Genomic DNA, 14,759 nt, shown 5'->3' with positions numbered 1-14,759 from the left:
ATACCACCCCTCTCTGATTTTTTGGCATGTGTAGTTACTGTAGGTAAGGAAGCTTGTGGCATAATTGTTCTGTTTTTTCTTGTTTTGCTGAATAAAAAATTTTTGATCCCCACCTAGGTGAACACACCCTGGACATCACATTTGTGGGTATGCCCATATATGGCTCCCCCTTCACGGCCTATGCCTATGACGTCAGTAAGGTTCGTGTGAGGCCAGACCCAGTGGGACCTGGTCAGATCGGCAAGACTGAGAACTTCACAGGTGAGAAAAACTTCTTCAAATATCTATGTCTTAAGAAGAAAGCTCGGATTGATACTATAGGTGTTTGAGAATGTTCAAGACCATGTAGATAAAATAATGGGCATTTTATGGCAATATGTAATTCTGTACTAATCTAGAATGATGTGACAAATTGATTACATGTGAGCTGTATCAAAATCAGTTTGTGGTTATATCTTGATATTGCTACATTGTACAGTAGATACAAGAATATATTTCTTTGGCAGGTTTGACCTGAACCGTTTTGAAAAAAAATGCAGATGCATATAAGAAATACTAGATAATACATTCTCATTTGGACAAATGTTGTTACCGGCAGATGATATATTGTATGTGACAAACTTAAAACAAAATTATTTTAATTGTTTCTACCTACAAAATTCAGCTATGCTTAGATACATGTAACTTAATTACAATTTCTGTATGTTGTTATGTTCATAGTTGATGCGAGCCAGGCTGGGACAGGCCACATCGATGTCAGCGTCTCCTGTGAGCGCCGGAACGTGCCAATCTCTGTCCAGACGAAGGGTCACGGCATCTTCGACTGCTCCTTCGTACCACGAGACCTGCCTGACCACCTCATAGTGGTCAAGTTTAACGGACAGATCATTCCCAGTAAGTAATATTCATTCACATCAAACTGTATCTTCCATTTTTTTATTATTAAGTCCATCTGTTAAAACATCTCCAAGGTGCTGAAAGTTGAGCTGTTGCCAAAACAGTACTTCCCAGTAATCTAATGATGTGAATTGTCCATTGAGATACTTGTGGGTACCTGACCTTCATTGGGGAGGTAAAGGTAGTTGAAGGAGAGGGATGGGCTCTGCGTTTTAATCCTGTGCCCTGCGTTTTAATCCTGTGCCCTGCGTTTTAATCCTGTGCCCTGCGTTTTAATCCTGTGCCCTAGACACAGTGGATTAACAATTGGTCCTTTAGTCTCAAAAAGGCTATGGGACTACCTTTACCTTTTTACTGTGTTGCTGTATTACTGTATCACATCAAGAACTGGACGTCCCTCACCATCATCGGTCATGGGACTAAGTGTAGGTGTGTATTACAGTAACATTACTTACATGACTTTTGTTACTTTTGTTATAGACTGCCCGATGGTGTGTGAGATCCTGGACGCTGGCCGAGTTACCGGGAGCGGGCCTGGGTTGGGAGTCATCCCGATTAACCGCCTGACCAGCTTCAGTGTGCGGGATGCACACAAGGGGGACATCAGTGTTAACATCCAGTGTAAGTTGCACACACACATGGGCGACTCTCAACATTTGAAATTTTTGTTGTATTATTCTGTTGAAGGTTACTACAAGGAGTGGGAATATATCAGATATTGCAGATATAGCCTTATCTGATGTTGAATTTCAAACAAAATTGCAAAATGTGGCTTCTTTTTAATATCAGAAAAGACTATACATTACCTTCAAAATTTGAACCTACTGCCAAAACTCAAAATTTTTGGCAAGAGGAGTTGTTACACCAACAAGTTACATGATATGAAAATTCTTTGTAAACTAATTGTGATTATCTTTTCTAAAAATGAATTAAGTATAGCCACTACCAAATTAGAAAGCCATGAAGGCTCACCTCCAGTTGCAGTACAGTTTTTTCATACAACTGAAATGGGACTTGTTTTGTTACAGATGTTGTACAGTCATGTTATACTCGTCTGCATTCTCGCTTGAATTGTGGCATTGATCTATAAGCATATGCTCTGGGATATTGTTCAATATTTGCGTGTTGCTTTGAGTACATGTGCTAACAGCTGCTTTGCATGGAAGCCAATATCATTGATACTAACTGAAACATAACATGATGACTGCAAGAGTACAGAATGCTCAGCACACACAGACACAGCCACTGCAATGCAGCATGTCAGAAACAGTATGAAAGGGTCGTTGTGTTTCCAAACTGAATGAAAGTTCTACTAAGAAAATATGATACCTCATTTCCACATGCATTCCTCTTAAGTAGATGTTTTGTTACTGTAGTGTCCATCCCCTTGCTTTATCTAATTTCAACATAGTGAATTTCAAGACCTTTTTTCAAGATCTTAAGTTGCCCCCTTTGATTTTATGCTTTAAGTTTGTTACTAATGTTGATGTCATGTGGCAATTCTTTGCATGACCCTTACACAAAGTTAATGCTTGTGTTAAAGAGGTTTTTTTACGATTGCAACACATCCAAGAAACTGTGTCTTACACCGTGCAATTTGGATTCTACAATTTTGAAGGAACAACTAACTCATCCAGCAACTCAATATAGAATCTGTAACTAGTGGACCATCTGAGCCTTCATTTGTATTAACCGACTCACAAAGAAACAGCCATCAGGAAGCTGATTTTGTAGTTCAAATCATCAGATGATTTTTCGCAGCGCGTCTCCAGCACTGGTAAGTTTTCAAAGAGTAATGTCAAGTAATGCACAATTTGTCTTGCACTGCTTACAAACAGCTAATTTACACCAAAGAACTTCCTAATAACTTAACCTTAGAAATGGTGTACTTACAATATAACTGTAACAACAATTTTCCCTGTAACATGTACATTTCAATGTAATAACTCTTGTAACTTTCATCTGCGAGAATGATTTAGTAACAGTGCATATAGTTTGCATGAGAACATATAACTATAACATTAGTACATCTTTTTGCATGTGCATTTATAAAACTGTATTTGGGTATCTAAGGTGCACATATTGAAAAAGGATTTTATTTGAGGATCTTTTCTTACTTTGATACTTGTGTGTTTTCCTAAGCTCCCAGTGGTAGACAGGTTCCAGTTGAGGTGATGGGCCCAGACAGCCATGGTCACCTGTACGTCACATGGAAACCTACAGAGAGTGGTGAGACTTTTTTTATTATGATGCTTTGTGAGACAACTTTTGCCTTTGCAACTATATTATTACAAAGGCATAGCCTTTTATATTATGGTACTGTATAAATGTTAGCTCAGGCTCTAGAAAAAACTTTCTGCTGAATCAAAAAACAAGACAGTATTTGCTCCCAAAATCATGCAAGATTTCCTGATCAGACTCTGCATGAATACCCTAAAATTCGTGCCAAAGTTTGTGTTTTACAATTGATTAAATGTAACATGATATCAAGAAAGGTATTAAGGTTAAGATACCATTAATCAATCACAAACAAGGACTCATTACATATTTGTTGATTTGATTACTATCTGTCCAATCAGGTTTCCACACAGTCGAGGTGCGTTTGGGCGAGGACCACATCCAGGGCAGCCCTTTTACTGTCAGGGTCTTCGATGCACAGAAGGTCAAAGTTCACAGCTTGGAGGGTGGACTTGTGGGACAGCCTCATTCATTCATAGGTAAGTCTGATTTTTGTCAGTGCTCTGGTTGTTGGACTGTGTGGTGAATAAATGTACCTAGGACACTTGACAGAATGCAGCATAACTGGATGACTACGTTTTCAGTACCAAGGACAGATTCCGCAAGGTTTAACATGAAAAATTTATATCCTTTCTAGCACAAAGCCCATCTTTGAACCCTGTTACCAATGCCGCTACTGAATATCCACAACATCTTAAACACCCTTGAATACTGCCCAGAGTACAATATCTACGTCACCTGACAACATTTTTATGAAGTAATGAAAGATTATTGCAATCAGACGCCTTTTACAGAAACCCCTTCTTCCACAACACTTACAATTTACTGTGCAGCTAGTTTATCTCTATGGTTATTTGTATGTCCTTTTTGTGTATATATTTAAGCCTGTTTTATGTTAGTGTGTATTGTTTTTATGGGTTCTTATACCTGAAATAATGAATGAATGAATGAATATGCTATTTTCCTACCGTTTTATTCCCCAGTTGACACGTCAGAAGCGGGCCCGGGACACATCCGTGTGGTGATCCACGCAGGTCGGACGGAGGTGCCGCACCAGATCCAGGAGCTGGGGGGAGGGCGGTACAAGGTCACCTACACGCCCCAGGAGAACGTGGATCACATGATCATGGTGGAGTGGAACCAAGTCGCCATTCCAGGTACAATATACTAGGTCATCCCAGATTACTTTTACTCTTTTTCTCTTACTCTAAAGTTTTAGCCTCCTGTGTAGACTTTTTGTTTTATGGGGGTTTTCATTCCAGGTACAATCCAGGTCTTCTTAGCCTGGCCCACAATAGATTAATCTCCAAGCAGATTCTGTGGGGCAACTCTAACCATTGGCTTCCTGTTATGGTTACAGGTGGCCCATATACTAGTAGATTCTACTTACCCCACAGAATCTGCTTGGATATTAGCGCTACCAGTGGATTATTTTATTGGTTCTCTGAAGTTTTAGTGTCCTGTGCAGACTCTTTGTTTCTTACGAGACACAGAGATACCACTACTAGTGTTTAGTAAACTTAGTGCTGAAGGTAAATGTCAAGTAGCTTCCAGCTGATTCTTACTCACTTGAACATTGAGAAAAATGAGAACTTGTCCATTGTCTGATTTCACCTGAAGTTTGTCCCTTTTTCTCCAGCCCCCTCTGGTGTGGAGTCCCGCGGTGACCAGTTTGTTGTCCCGGTGGCAGACGTGGGTCTGATCCAGGCATCAGGGGTCGGGCTGATTGGCTCCATCCCCGTCAACAGCCTGGCGCAGTTCCGCGTTCTCACACACGGACAGACAGGAGGAGAGCCCAGCATCATCATCACAGGTAAGGGTTTCACTAGCCTGTGTCAACTGCCCTGGTTAGTTTACATCTGCTCTGACTTGAAGTATTACCCTGGGAGCTACATTGTAGACTGGATATCGTGCCTGTTCCTTCACTTCAGCCAACACTGCCTTCCTTTCCCTGGTGGTGGACTGATACCCTTTGGCCATCTGTCTAAATGTGTGCCAAAAACACACCACGGATCTGGTGTGCCATATTTGCCACCAAGAGCCATAAAAATTCTTCCTTCAGTGTACGAAGGCATCAATAAGTCTGCCGATCTTAACTAGTGCTACAGGGGAGTTGTAGCCCGAGGACCAGCCAACTCACCAACTCTCTCGGGTTACAGCTCCCCTGTAGTGCTAATTTAGACTACTGCCTTGGCCCACCCAAGGAACTGGCTGATGGCCCAATATCTAGTCTGGACCAGAAACAACCAGTAACTATCAGAGCAGACATAAGCTAACCAGGAGGTTACTCAGGTACATTGTAACAGGCTTGATCTTTGCAGAACTTTGGTGGGTGAAACTTGCCTTTTCTGTCTCATAGCTGATCAAACTATTGAGTTTTTGACCTATAATCCCTTCATGGTGTGGCTGGCACTAATCTACATTTAAGCCTTAACACAGGTGTTGGTGTGAACTTTCTTCTTTTCTTTTCTTTTCATTTCATTTCTGCACTGCATTTGAGTAATGTTTTGCTACAAGATTAGATAATGTTTAACGGTTTTAGAGGGAAATAAGAAATGAAAAAGGGAGGATCAAGGTTTTGGTGAACACAAAATTTGACTCAATATGGAAAATATAGAGCAAATGGTTTATTTCCACATATACCCAGGCAAATTGAATTAAATTTTGGTTGTTAAAGTAACAGTTGCTATCCTTTCATTGCATTGGCATTTTGCCAGATTTTGCACAGTTGTTTTCCAAGATTTGGTTTGACCACATTTAGTTACAAGAAAACTGCAATCTATGATATTTTAGTAACAGTCACAGAGCATTTAGTCAGCTTACAAAACTTTTATGGCTTTGAAGACACTTAAAAGCATACTGGAATGTACACGACCACAGAACATCTATATTAGTGAAACACTAAAAGAAGATTTACACAGTATCATCACGGGCCAGTGGTGTATCCAAATGTTCATTTGAAAGATGTCTAGTACATGTACTAATTTCACATCTGTATTTATGAAGTCTGTGTTTGAGATGAATAGAAGTATGAAGTATGAAGTCCAAAATGTCTCCCTCAGTTATATTGATTTTGATATTTCATTCTTCAATGATAAAGATTAGTAAGCAGAATAATGAAATATCACGAAGGCTTAGGTGGTATGAACTGTGGTTGCATGTCCAAAGTTTCCCTTTTCATCAAATGTATGAACAAGAATTGCTGTATAAACATATTTTTTTTAAATTGGAAAATTATCTATGAAAAATCAAATGCAAAAGTCTGCTAAACTTGAATTGAAAGTAATGTGTCACCAAGTGTTAAAAGACGAAATTTGAATTCTAGAAAGAAAAAAGTTATGTTTGCAGTACTGTCACTGTTGTTTTGCTTCTGCTGCCGGCTTTTAACACGTTTTTATTTTCTTTGTTCACATGCAGCCACGAATTTGACGAGCCCCGTCACCTCCATCCATACCCTCCCCCACATGACGCCACGTCATTTCATTTTGTACATCGTGTCGTGAATAAAACTGTGTGGTTGTGATGCACCCTGTCTCTGTCCTCTTTGATATTTCAACCCTCAGGGCCAGGCACTTTTTCGAGTGTTTCGGCTTCCATGCATGTTTCACAATTTCACCGAAATAAAAAGCAAATACCTGAGACAATCAGGGACATTTTGACCACAATATTCCACTCCCAAAGGTTTGCAACCAATGTTTCAATCAAAAATTACTTCATTAATCTTTGTGGATAATTCTAGGGAATTGTAAACATGCATGCAGCCGAGTGTAACTAAATGTACCAAAGCAACTTGGCCTTGGAATTTCAATAATGCACCAACCCTATCTTGAAATAAGGATTCAGATTATCATGTGTTGTAGTCTGATGAACGTGACTACAGTATGCATGATTGGTAATAAAGCTCACAGTTGCTTGAATGTATATTTTACATATTACACACTATGATTGTATGACATTAACATTTTTTTCAATACTTCAATAAAACTTGTTCCATCATGATGATATGAATGAAAGAAATATTGATTATTATCATGCTGTTTATGCATTAAATGTCTAAAGTTTTGTGCAATAAAAATGTGCTTTTATCAAGTTTGTTCAGACTGTAAGGACTTAAAACTACTCTTGAATGTTTAAGAAACCTAGAATTAACAATTAGCTGTTTTTGTTCCTCTTCATGCTGCATGTTATGATCAGCGCTTTGGGCCCACTGTAAGTCCAGTACATGTATAATAAGGACTCAGCTTTACAGAATCTTTGGTTAAAGTTTCATCATATTTCATAATTTGATGTTTTCCTTCAAGACTTCAATAGAATTTTTTTCATTGCTTGATACAGCTGGCAATTTCCATGTTTGCACTTATTTTCATTTTAACATTTTGCCTAGTAATTAAAACTGTTTGGGACAATTGTGTTGGTGTTGTTGCATGTTGTTTATCAAAATGAATCCAATATATATAAATGTAAAGTGTATAGCTTTTGGTATCTTTGCATTCTAATGTGTTATGTGTATAGAGTTGAGACTAGTTCTACTTCTAATTTCTAAGGTTTTTAGTGCCATAAATGCTATGTGTGTTTTAATGTGCCCATTTGAATTGTTGTACAGTAGCTTTATCATGTCCAAGACCTTCTACCTTTAACAGAAGATTTGCCTGCATGTGTTTGTTCCCTGTACAGCCCCCAACAGGAGACAGGTACCCTGCAATGTGCAGCCTGGGAGAGGTGGAGAGTACACTGTGGAGTACACACCTAATGAAACAGGTACGACTTTAAGTTTATGTGTCACACAAAATCTACCATTAGAAGTAAGTTGTTACACTGTGCACATCAACCAATTTGTTTGGCTCTTGAACTGACATATATTTTGTAATATTGGCCTTGAGAAGTTGAGATGTTCAACAGTTGGTTTTGAAATGTAGAATGATACATTAAATGTTATGGACCTTAAGCATTGTGGATGATCCAGTGTTTAGAAGTCCAGCCTTTGGACCTGAAGGAAGTGGTCGCCTGCCCAAGCTATGCACTTCTGTAACGTGAATTCAAAGGATTGCAACACTCACAAAATAATTTTTATTCTGAGCTGGGGAAATTTTCATATGGCGTTTGCAGTTAGGACCTGTCTTTCTTGACAGTAGAAAATAGCGTTTCAGTGCCCTAAAACTGTTCTTTTGGTTTTCCTTGTGTTTCTGACCATTTGTATGATACGTGTACTATGTACTTCCCCAGGTCCCCACCGTATCGAAGTTATGTACGCCAGCATGCCCATCAACGGCAGTCCCTTCACATCCCAGGTGTATGACAGCAGTAAGGTTCGTGTGGGAGACATCCCCAACGGGTTCATCGGCAAACCCAACTCATTCACTAGTAAGTACCGCATTCTAGATACTGTGAATCTTCTTATATTCCTTAAGTGCTTTTATGTTTGTTCATTGTTTTTGCGGTGTCCTCCTGTCTTCCACTCACTATTACTGTTTTACAGTATATTATCAACTGCAAAGTCAACAATACCATCATGATAATGATAATAATGCATGGCAATGACTATGCCTCATTCAATGATAAATTTTGGGGCAAAATTGATTAAATTTTTAAATTAAGATAATTAATAAATTAAGAGAATTCTGCCATCTGAATAAGTTGCAAGTTGGAATCTTGTGAAAGGGTATGTTGTCAGCATTCAAGTGAATCATGAAGATGTACTCATTTTACTTAAGTTAAAGCTTGTTTCTTTCCCCATAGTTGATGCGACCCAGGCCGGTATATATGTATCATGAAGATTGTGACATGCATGAATTGATACTAATTTTATGTTTCCATAGTTGATGCTACCCAGGCCGGTCCCGGTGAGGTGACAGTTGACGTGGGAAACCCCATGCACGTGCCTGAGCAGCTGCAGAACCTGGGCGGCGGCCGCTACAAGTGCGACTTCACCCCGACCAACACCAACCGACACGACATCACTGTCAAGTTCAATGGGGAACTGGTGCCAGGTAAGTACTTGTTCTTTTCTTAATTTTTATTTTTGTTTATTTGCACATAGTTTACACATAATAATTAAAGTACACATAATAATTAAAGTACACATAATAATTAAACAATAAAAGCTGTTCACTTTGTCAGCGTGTGTTGTTTCTATGTTAAAGGCATCCAATGCAATTTTACAATGGCAAAATTGGATTTTCAAAGTCAATTTTCAGGTCATTCTTTTAATGTAGTACGTTGAATCAACACTATTCCGTAGCATTATTATGATGTCTGTGAGGCAAAAATGCGATGTCACTGACTGAAAATGGTTGCTGGTTTTGACTAGTAGACTGGCTTAGCTTATTTATGGGTGGTGGCTAAAAAATAAAGAGATGCCTCACATATCTTGTTTCTTGGGTTATTTCAAATGCTTCAGGCATTTGCCATGAAATTGCTAACTTAATCTGTTTTTCTCTTGTTTTTTCCCAGGAAATGTGTTCCACTGTGATGTAGTGGATGCCGGCAATGTGACAGTTTCTGGCAGTGGACTGGACCTGATCCCAGTCAACCAACCTGCCCAGTTCATCGTGGACCCTCATGGAGGCCCTCCTTCTGAAGTCAGGGTCAACATCAACGGTGCGTGATCTGCAGATTTTGAAGATATTGTTGTCTCTCTTTTGATCTTTTTAATTGACAAATGTAGCATTAAACTTCTTCACTCATGTCCAAGCTTTTTGTTACTACTAAAGGTGGTTTCAGTTCTTTATTCTTCCCGTGTAGATGGCTTCAAATTTCTATACAATATTTTTGTATGTGTTATTGTTGAAGATGGATCATCATTAATTGATATCTGATGAACATGTATCATATACCACGACACAGTCCTCGTCATACTGACGGATGAACAACATCATGCACTACCACAGTTCAAGTGGTATACATTTTTTTACAATCCAATAAACCAGTAATCAATTACCCAGTCCTATTGAAATATACCTGGTATTACCCATAAAATGTTTAAAACAATTTCCTTTCTTCAATCAGAGCCGAACGGTCGCCCCCTGCCCAACCGTGTAACACACCAGTACGACGGCACCCACCTGGTGGAGTACACGCCCAAGTCAGTCGGCGCCCATCCCATCGACGTGCACTACGCAGGCCTGCTCGTGCCGGGCAGCCCGTTTGAGTGCATCGCGTACGACGCCAACAAAGTACGCATTTCAGACATCCGGGACGGATTTGTGGGCCAAGAGCTTGGATGCAAAAGTAAGCCGTTATTCTTATTCAGATGGTGTTGAACAAAATATGATATATATCAATAATGATTGAACTTTTTGTAACTACTTTCTATAAGTTGTATGGTTGGTTGCTTTCTTTTGAAACCAAACATTTGAAGCACTTTTATTAAAAATTCTAATAGTAGTACCGGTAGTAGTAGATTGAAGTAGTAGTACGTCATTGAAGGTTAGATATCCAGGTAATTAGATGCACAAGAAAAGTGTTTAAATCAATCAACTTCAAAATCTATCCAGTTGCTTGAGTAACACTTTGTAGAAGCAGTAGCAGTAACCAGTATTTGATTATACTACTGCAGTACCTGACACATGGATGGACAGCAGTCAGCATAGTTTACAGTGTATTTCCAGGCAGTCCATTCTGCTGAGGCTACCAAGACTGATCACGAATCTTACTATCCCTGTTACAGTCGACACCAGCCAAGCAGGTCCAGGCACCATCACTGCTGAGGTCCAGCAGGGTGGCCGACCTGTTAACCACTACCTTCGGGAGGACCCGCCCAGCAGTGGTCGCTACAGTCTGATGTATACTCCAGACGCAGCCAAGACTCATGAGATCAGGGTGCGCTTCAACGGACAGTCTGTGCAAGGTGGGGTCATGATACAAACGACATATTCTCTCAAGATCTACATGTATTTCAATGACAAATGTTAAGTTTCAACTTTTTGTTTTTTTTCATAGCCCCACCAATTGAGAAAGGCATTTATTCAAAAATGCATCATAGACATGACACAACTAGATAAACATCCAGATTTTCTATGTAAAAGAACATCATGCTCTCTGTTTTAAGGACAGATTTGAAGTGTGTTTTAGTGTATTATAACTTTCTTGCTACCTGTCCTTAGTGCTGAATGAGGAGGCCTTTAATGGCCTTCTCTGTATCTGTCCTTGGTGCTGAATTCTTAGTGCTGAATGGTCTTCTCTTTACCCGTCCTTGGTGCTGAATGGTCTTTTCTGTACCTGTCCTTTGTATTGAATGGCCTTCTCTGTGTTTGTCCTTGGTGCTGAATTCTTATTGCTGAATGACCTTATGGTGTACTACTACAGTACAGCTGTACAGTAACTGTTACAGTTAGTACTCTTTGTCTCAATGAATTGGGGGGACCCAGACTCTAAGAACATTCTTACGTTGACAGAAACACTCATTTAAGGTTTATGAAATTCAACATACTCAATGGAAACACAATATCTTCTTTTCCAGGCTCTCCCTTCAGAGAGGAAGTGTTTGACCCTCGCAATGCGGCAGCGTACGGGGAGGGTCTGGGAACCATTCCCGTGAAGAAGTCCACTTACTTCATCGTGGACCCACGTTCAGCCGGCAAGGCTGACATTTCTGCCAACATATCAGGTTGGGAAAAATGGCTGAGAACATGCAGCTCTTCAGTTTTATTGTTTTGCATGTGATGACAAACACATAAAGATTGATTTTAAAACACAAAAGTACAGTATTTTCTATTTATAATGCATGGTTTCTAATACCATAAGCATACAAAATGTGATTTGGATTTAGCTTCTGTTCTGTAAAATCAGCTGTTGGGGCTTTAAGCATATTGCTTAAAGTCAAGTCAAATTTTGTTCTTTCAGGTTCAGTACATTTTGGATTCAATCCATGACTAACTATTGTGATGCAAAACGTAATGCATGTATAACCTCCTTTTGTAAATATTTCCATTGAAAGTCCTTAAATTTATCAATAAATAGATTTCTGAAATATCCATTTTATTTGCATGGAATGTTAGAAATATTAACTACTAATGTCTTGTAATGGATTAACAATTTGTTGTTACAGTTCTAACAATTTTTACAGTTCAAACCATTTACCTTTTTACCCCAGGGCGCCCGCTAGTACAGATTGAAGTAAAAGCAGTTTCACAAACACTTTGGGTGTCTTGATGTATGAATGAGACAATGTGAGAAAGATAACAAACACACAAATGCATGAGTGTTTACTCCGCAATTAAACAGCCTCTTTCTAACCCTTGGTCTTGGTGGTGGTTTTCATTAACATCAACACAGCAGCACACAACACCACAATAACATAACTTACATACATTGACATTACCAATGGAGTTTTGTATCTGATGGTGAAAGACCGATTTACATGAAAAGTATGTTGTGTGATGACAATATAGGTAATAGTTGCTAGATAATTAAAGATATCATTGATCATTGTTAGTTACTTATTATTAGTACCTTGATATTTAGCTGTTATAGAAATCATTTCTTATGAAAGTAATGGCATCACCTTTTTCTTTTGTACTACATAGCCATAGTAGTTCTACAACTCTTTAGATGCTTTTATGATTTGCTTTCAGTTGTTTTGTCACCCAATCAGAGCATGTTTCCATGTTTTGCTAGTATAATTTTACACTGCAGCCACTCTTTTTGTTGATAGCATTTTCAAATATTACAGTTACAGTATTACTTCATAACTTACAAAGTGACCCTTAACTTACACATTAACATGTGAATGGTTTTACATTTTGCACCTACGGATCATAGTGCACATTACATGATTTACTTTTCAGTTGGTATTACTGTCATTTTTCAGTTTTACATGTTTTAATTCTTTTGTTTACATAATGGTAAAATCGGACATATTTTTACTACATGCACAGCCCAAGAGTGTTTTGACCATTTGTGACAAATGGTCACTGATATTTGTTTTGCAAAGCCTGGTGTCTAATTTTGTGTTCCTGTGACTTGTAATGGTTTCCGCAGCTCCCAGCGGTAACATGGTGCCCTGTAGGGTGACCCCAGGCCGTGACGGAACTCACAAAGTCGAGTACACTCCATACGAAGTCGGTAAGGGGACAAAATATTATAACAGATCTGAATACTCGTATATGATGAACTGAACTGGTAGAACAGTAAGACGAACAGTAAGACGAACTTTATGTCTTGATAATGGCGGAATGTTTTATAATGGCTGAATTACTGAATAATATTTCATTGACAATATTGATAATAGTCTCGTATGGGTAACGTGGTCGAAGGTTAGCATCTCATTAAAGTCACACTATAAAGAGAAAGTGTAGAATTTTTCTTCTATTGAAAGAAAAATAACCATCTAAAAAGTCCATGATCTAGCAAAGGCAATTAAAGTAACCACTTGCTTCGTTTAATAGTGTCTTTCGGCAATGTCTTTGTTGCAATAGAAATGTCATGTTGTTGATATATAAAAGAAGAATTGGACAACAATTGTACATACCGTTGGTAATTGAACATAGTACGGGTAAGAAATACAGATAGCAACTTAACATCCTAATTACTGAAACAAGGGCTAGCACAAGTCTTTGATACAGTGTTAAATGCACGTTATCTCCCGCAGGTCCCCACCAGGCTGACGTGTTCTACGCCGGCTATCCCATCAACGGCAGCCCGTTCCAGCCGGTCGCGTACGACGCCACCGCCGTCAGGGTGTCGGAAATTCCCGACGGACGCGTCGGACAGAAGATCGGCTTCAACAGTAAGGGCCTGGTGTTAGTGCATGGAAATCTCTTTTGATTATGAAATGTTACGTTAAGATAAAATTATAGGGAGAGGATAATAGTTTTTTAAGACATTTTTCAACACAGTGCACTTGATCCTGCGTCGATTTAGCTATGTGTCTCCCATGGGAAAGGGTCTTACAAAAGAAGCCAACAACCAAACTGGTTGTCTCGCATCGTTCCTACATACATTTTTGTTTGGCTTTTTGGGTTGTGAAATTTGGTTTAGACAATGCCACGAGACGTAAGAACAACTTAACTGTTTTTTTAATGTTCCAAACATGTAATCACAAGCTTAAGACGTGGTGAGGGCACACTCAAGGGACTCTGACCTGGGAGAGTCGGCGATCTGCCGGCAGAGGTCTAGATTGGAGGCTCTGCCAATATAGAAACTTTGATTTGTTCAACCCGCAGAGAACCCCATTGGTGTCTGTAATTCTAAGATATTCGGTTGCATTTCACGAATAGAAGTAAATCAGAGTCGCCAGTCCAGCATGTGATGTATCGAACCAGCATTTCTATTAAAAAAAAGGGAGAAACCCTCCCGATGCCAAGATGAGATCGTGGGAAACTCCAGGGAAATAAGTGGTAGAAGACGAATAGTTGTAGTGGATCACTTGGCAGACGCACATAATGGAGTGGTTGTACATCATGTGCGGACCTCTACTGTCATTGACATTTGCAGGGACTGCCTGGGGTCATCACAACTCCGGAGCAATTTCAAACTCTTTGTCTTACCTCGACTGTAAAGTGTAATCCGTCATACGGATGTCTATGTTTGGCAAAAGTCGAAAGTGTACTTTACAAAATCGTCTCGTAGTTCTCGCAATTACCACGCATCAGTGGAATTTGCTCTCCGTAGAACTCTTCAAGCAT

General features: G+C 39.3%; 2 protein-coding genes across 2 annotated transcripts in view; both read left to right on the top strand.

The window, feature by feature from the left end:
• The window catches only part of LOC109484983 (filamin-B-like), a 68,904-nt gene extending 67,267 nt beyond the window's left edge, over positions 1-1,637 (top strand). The window contains exons 58-61 of the mRNA XM_019788356.1: positions 118-261; positions 721-894; positions 1,378-1,518; positions 1,585-1,637. Coding sequence (XP_019643915.1) covers positions 118-261; positions 721-894; positions 1,378-1,518; positions 1,585-1,637 — 512 coding nt within the window. The remainder of the gene's footprint in view (positions 1-117; positions 262-720; positions 895-1,377; positions 1,519-1,584) is intronic.
• Positions 1,638-3,021: 1,384 nt separating this feature from the next.
• The window catches only part of LOC109485044 (filamin-A-like), a 23,938-nt gene continuing 12,200 nt past the window's right edge, over positions 3,022-14,759 (top strand). The window contains exons 1-13 of the mRNA XM_019788439.1: positions 3,022-3,126; positions 3,477-3,614; positions 4,119-4,292; positions 4,775-4,948; positions 7,810-7,893; positions 8,359-8,496; positions 8,952-9,122; positions 9,586-9,732; positions 10,141-10,362; positions 10,802-10,981; positions 11,594-11,740; positions 13,114-13,197; positions 13,724-13,861. Coding sequence (XP_019643998.1) covers positions 3,072-3,126; positions 3,477-3,614; positions 4,119-4,292; positions 4,775-4,948; positions 7,810-7,893; positions 8,359-8,496; positions 8,952-9,122; positions 9,586-9,732; positions 10,141-10,362; positions 10,802-10,981; positions 11,594-11,740; positions 13,114-13,197; positions 13,724-13,861 — 1,852 coding nt within the window. The 5' untranslated portion in view covers positions 3,022-3,071. The remainder of the gene's footprint in view (positions 3,127-3,476; positions 3,615-4,118; positions 4,293-4,774; positions 4,949-7,809; positions 7,894-8,358; positions 8,497-8,951; positions 9,123-9,585; positions 9,733-10,140; positions 10,363-10,801; positions 10,982-11,593; positions 11,741-13,113; positions 13,198-13,723; positions 13,862-14,759) is intronic.

Source organism: Branchiostoma belcheri, unplaced genomic scaffold, assembly GCF_001625305.1.
Source record: "Branchiostoma belcheri isolate BF01 breed outbred unplaced genomic scaffold, Haploidv18h27 scaffold72, whole genome shotgun sequence".
In the NCBI taxonomy this organism is placed as follows: Eukaryota; Metazoa; Chordata; class Leptocardii; order Amphioxiformes; family Branchiostomatidae; genus Branchiostoma; species Branchiostoma belcheri.
This window is presented reverse-complemented; position numbering and strand designations above follow the sequence as displayed.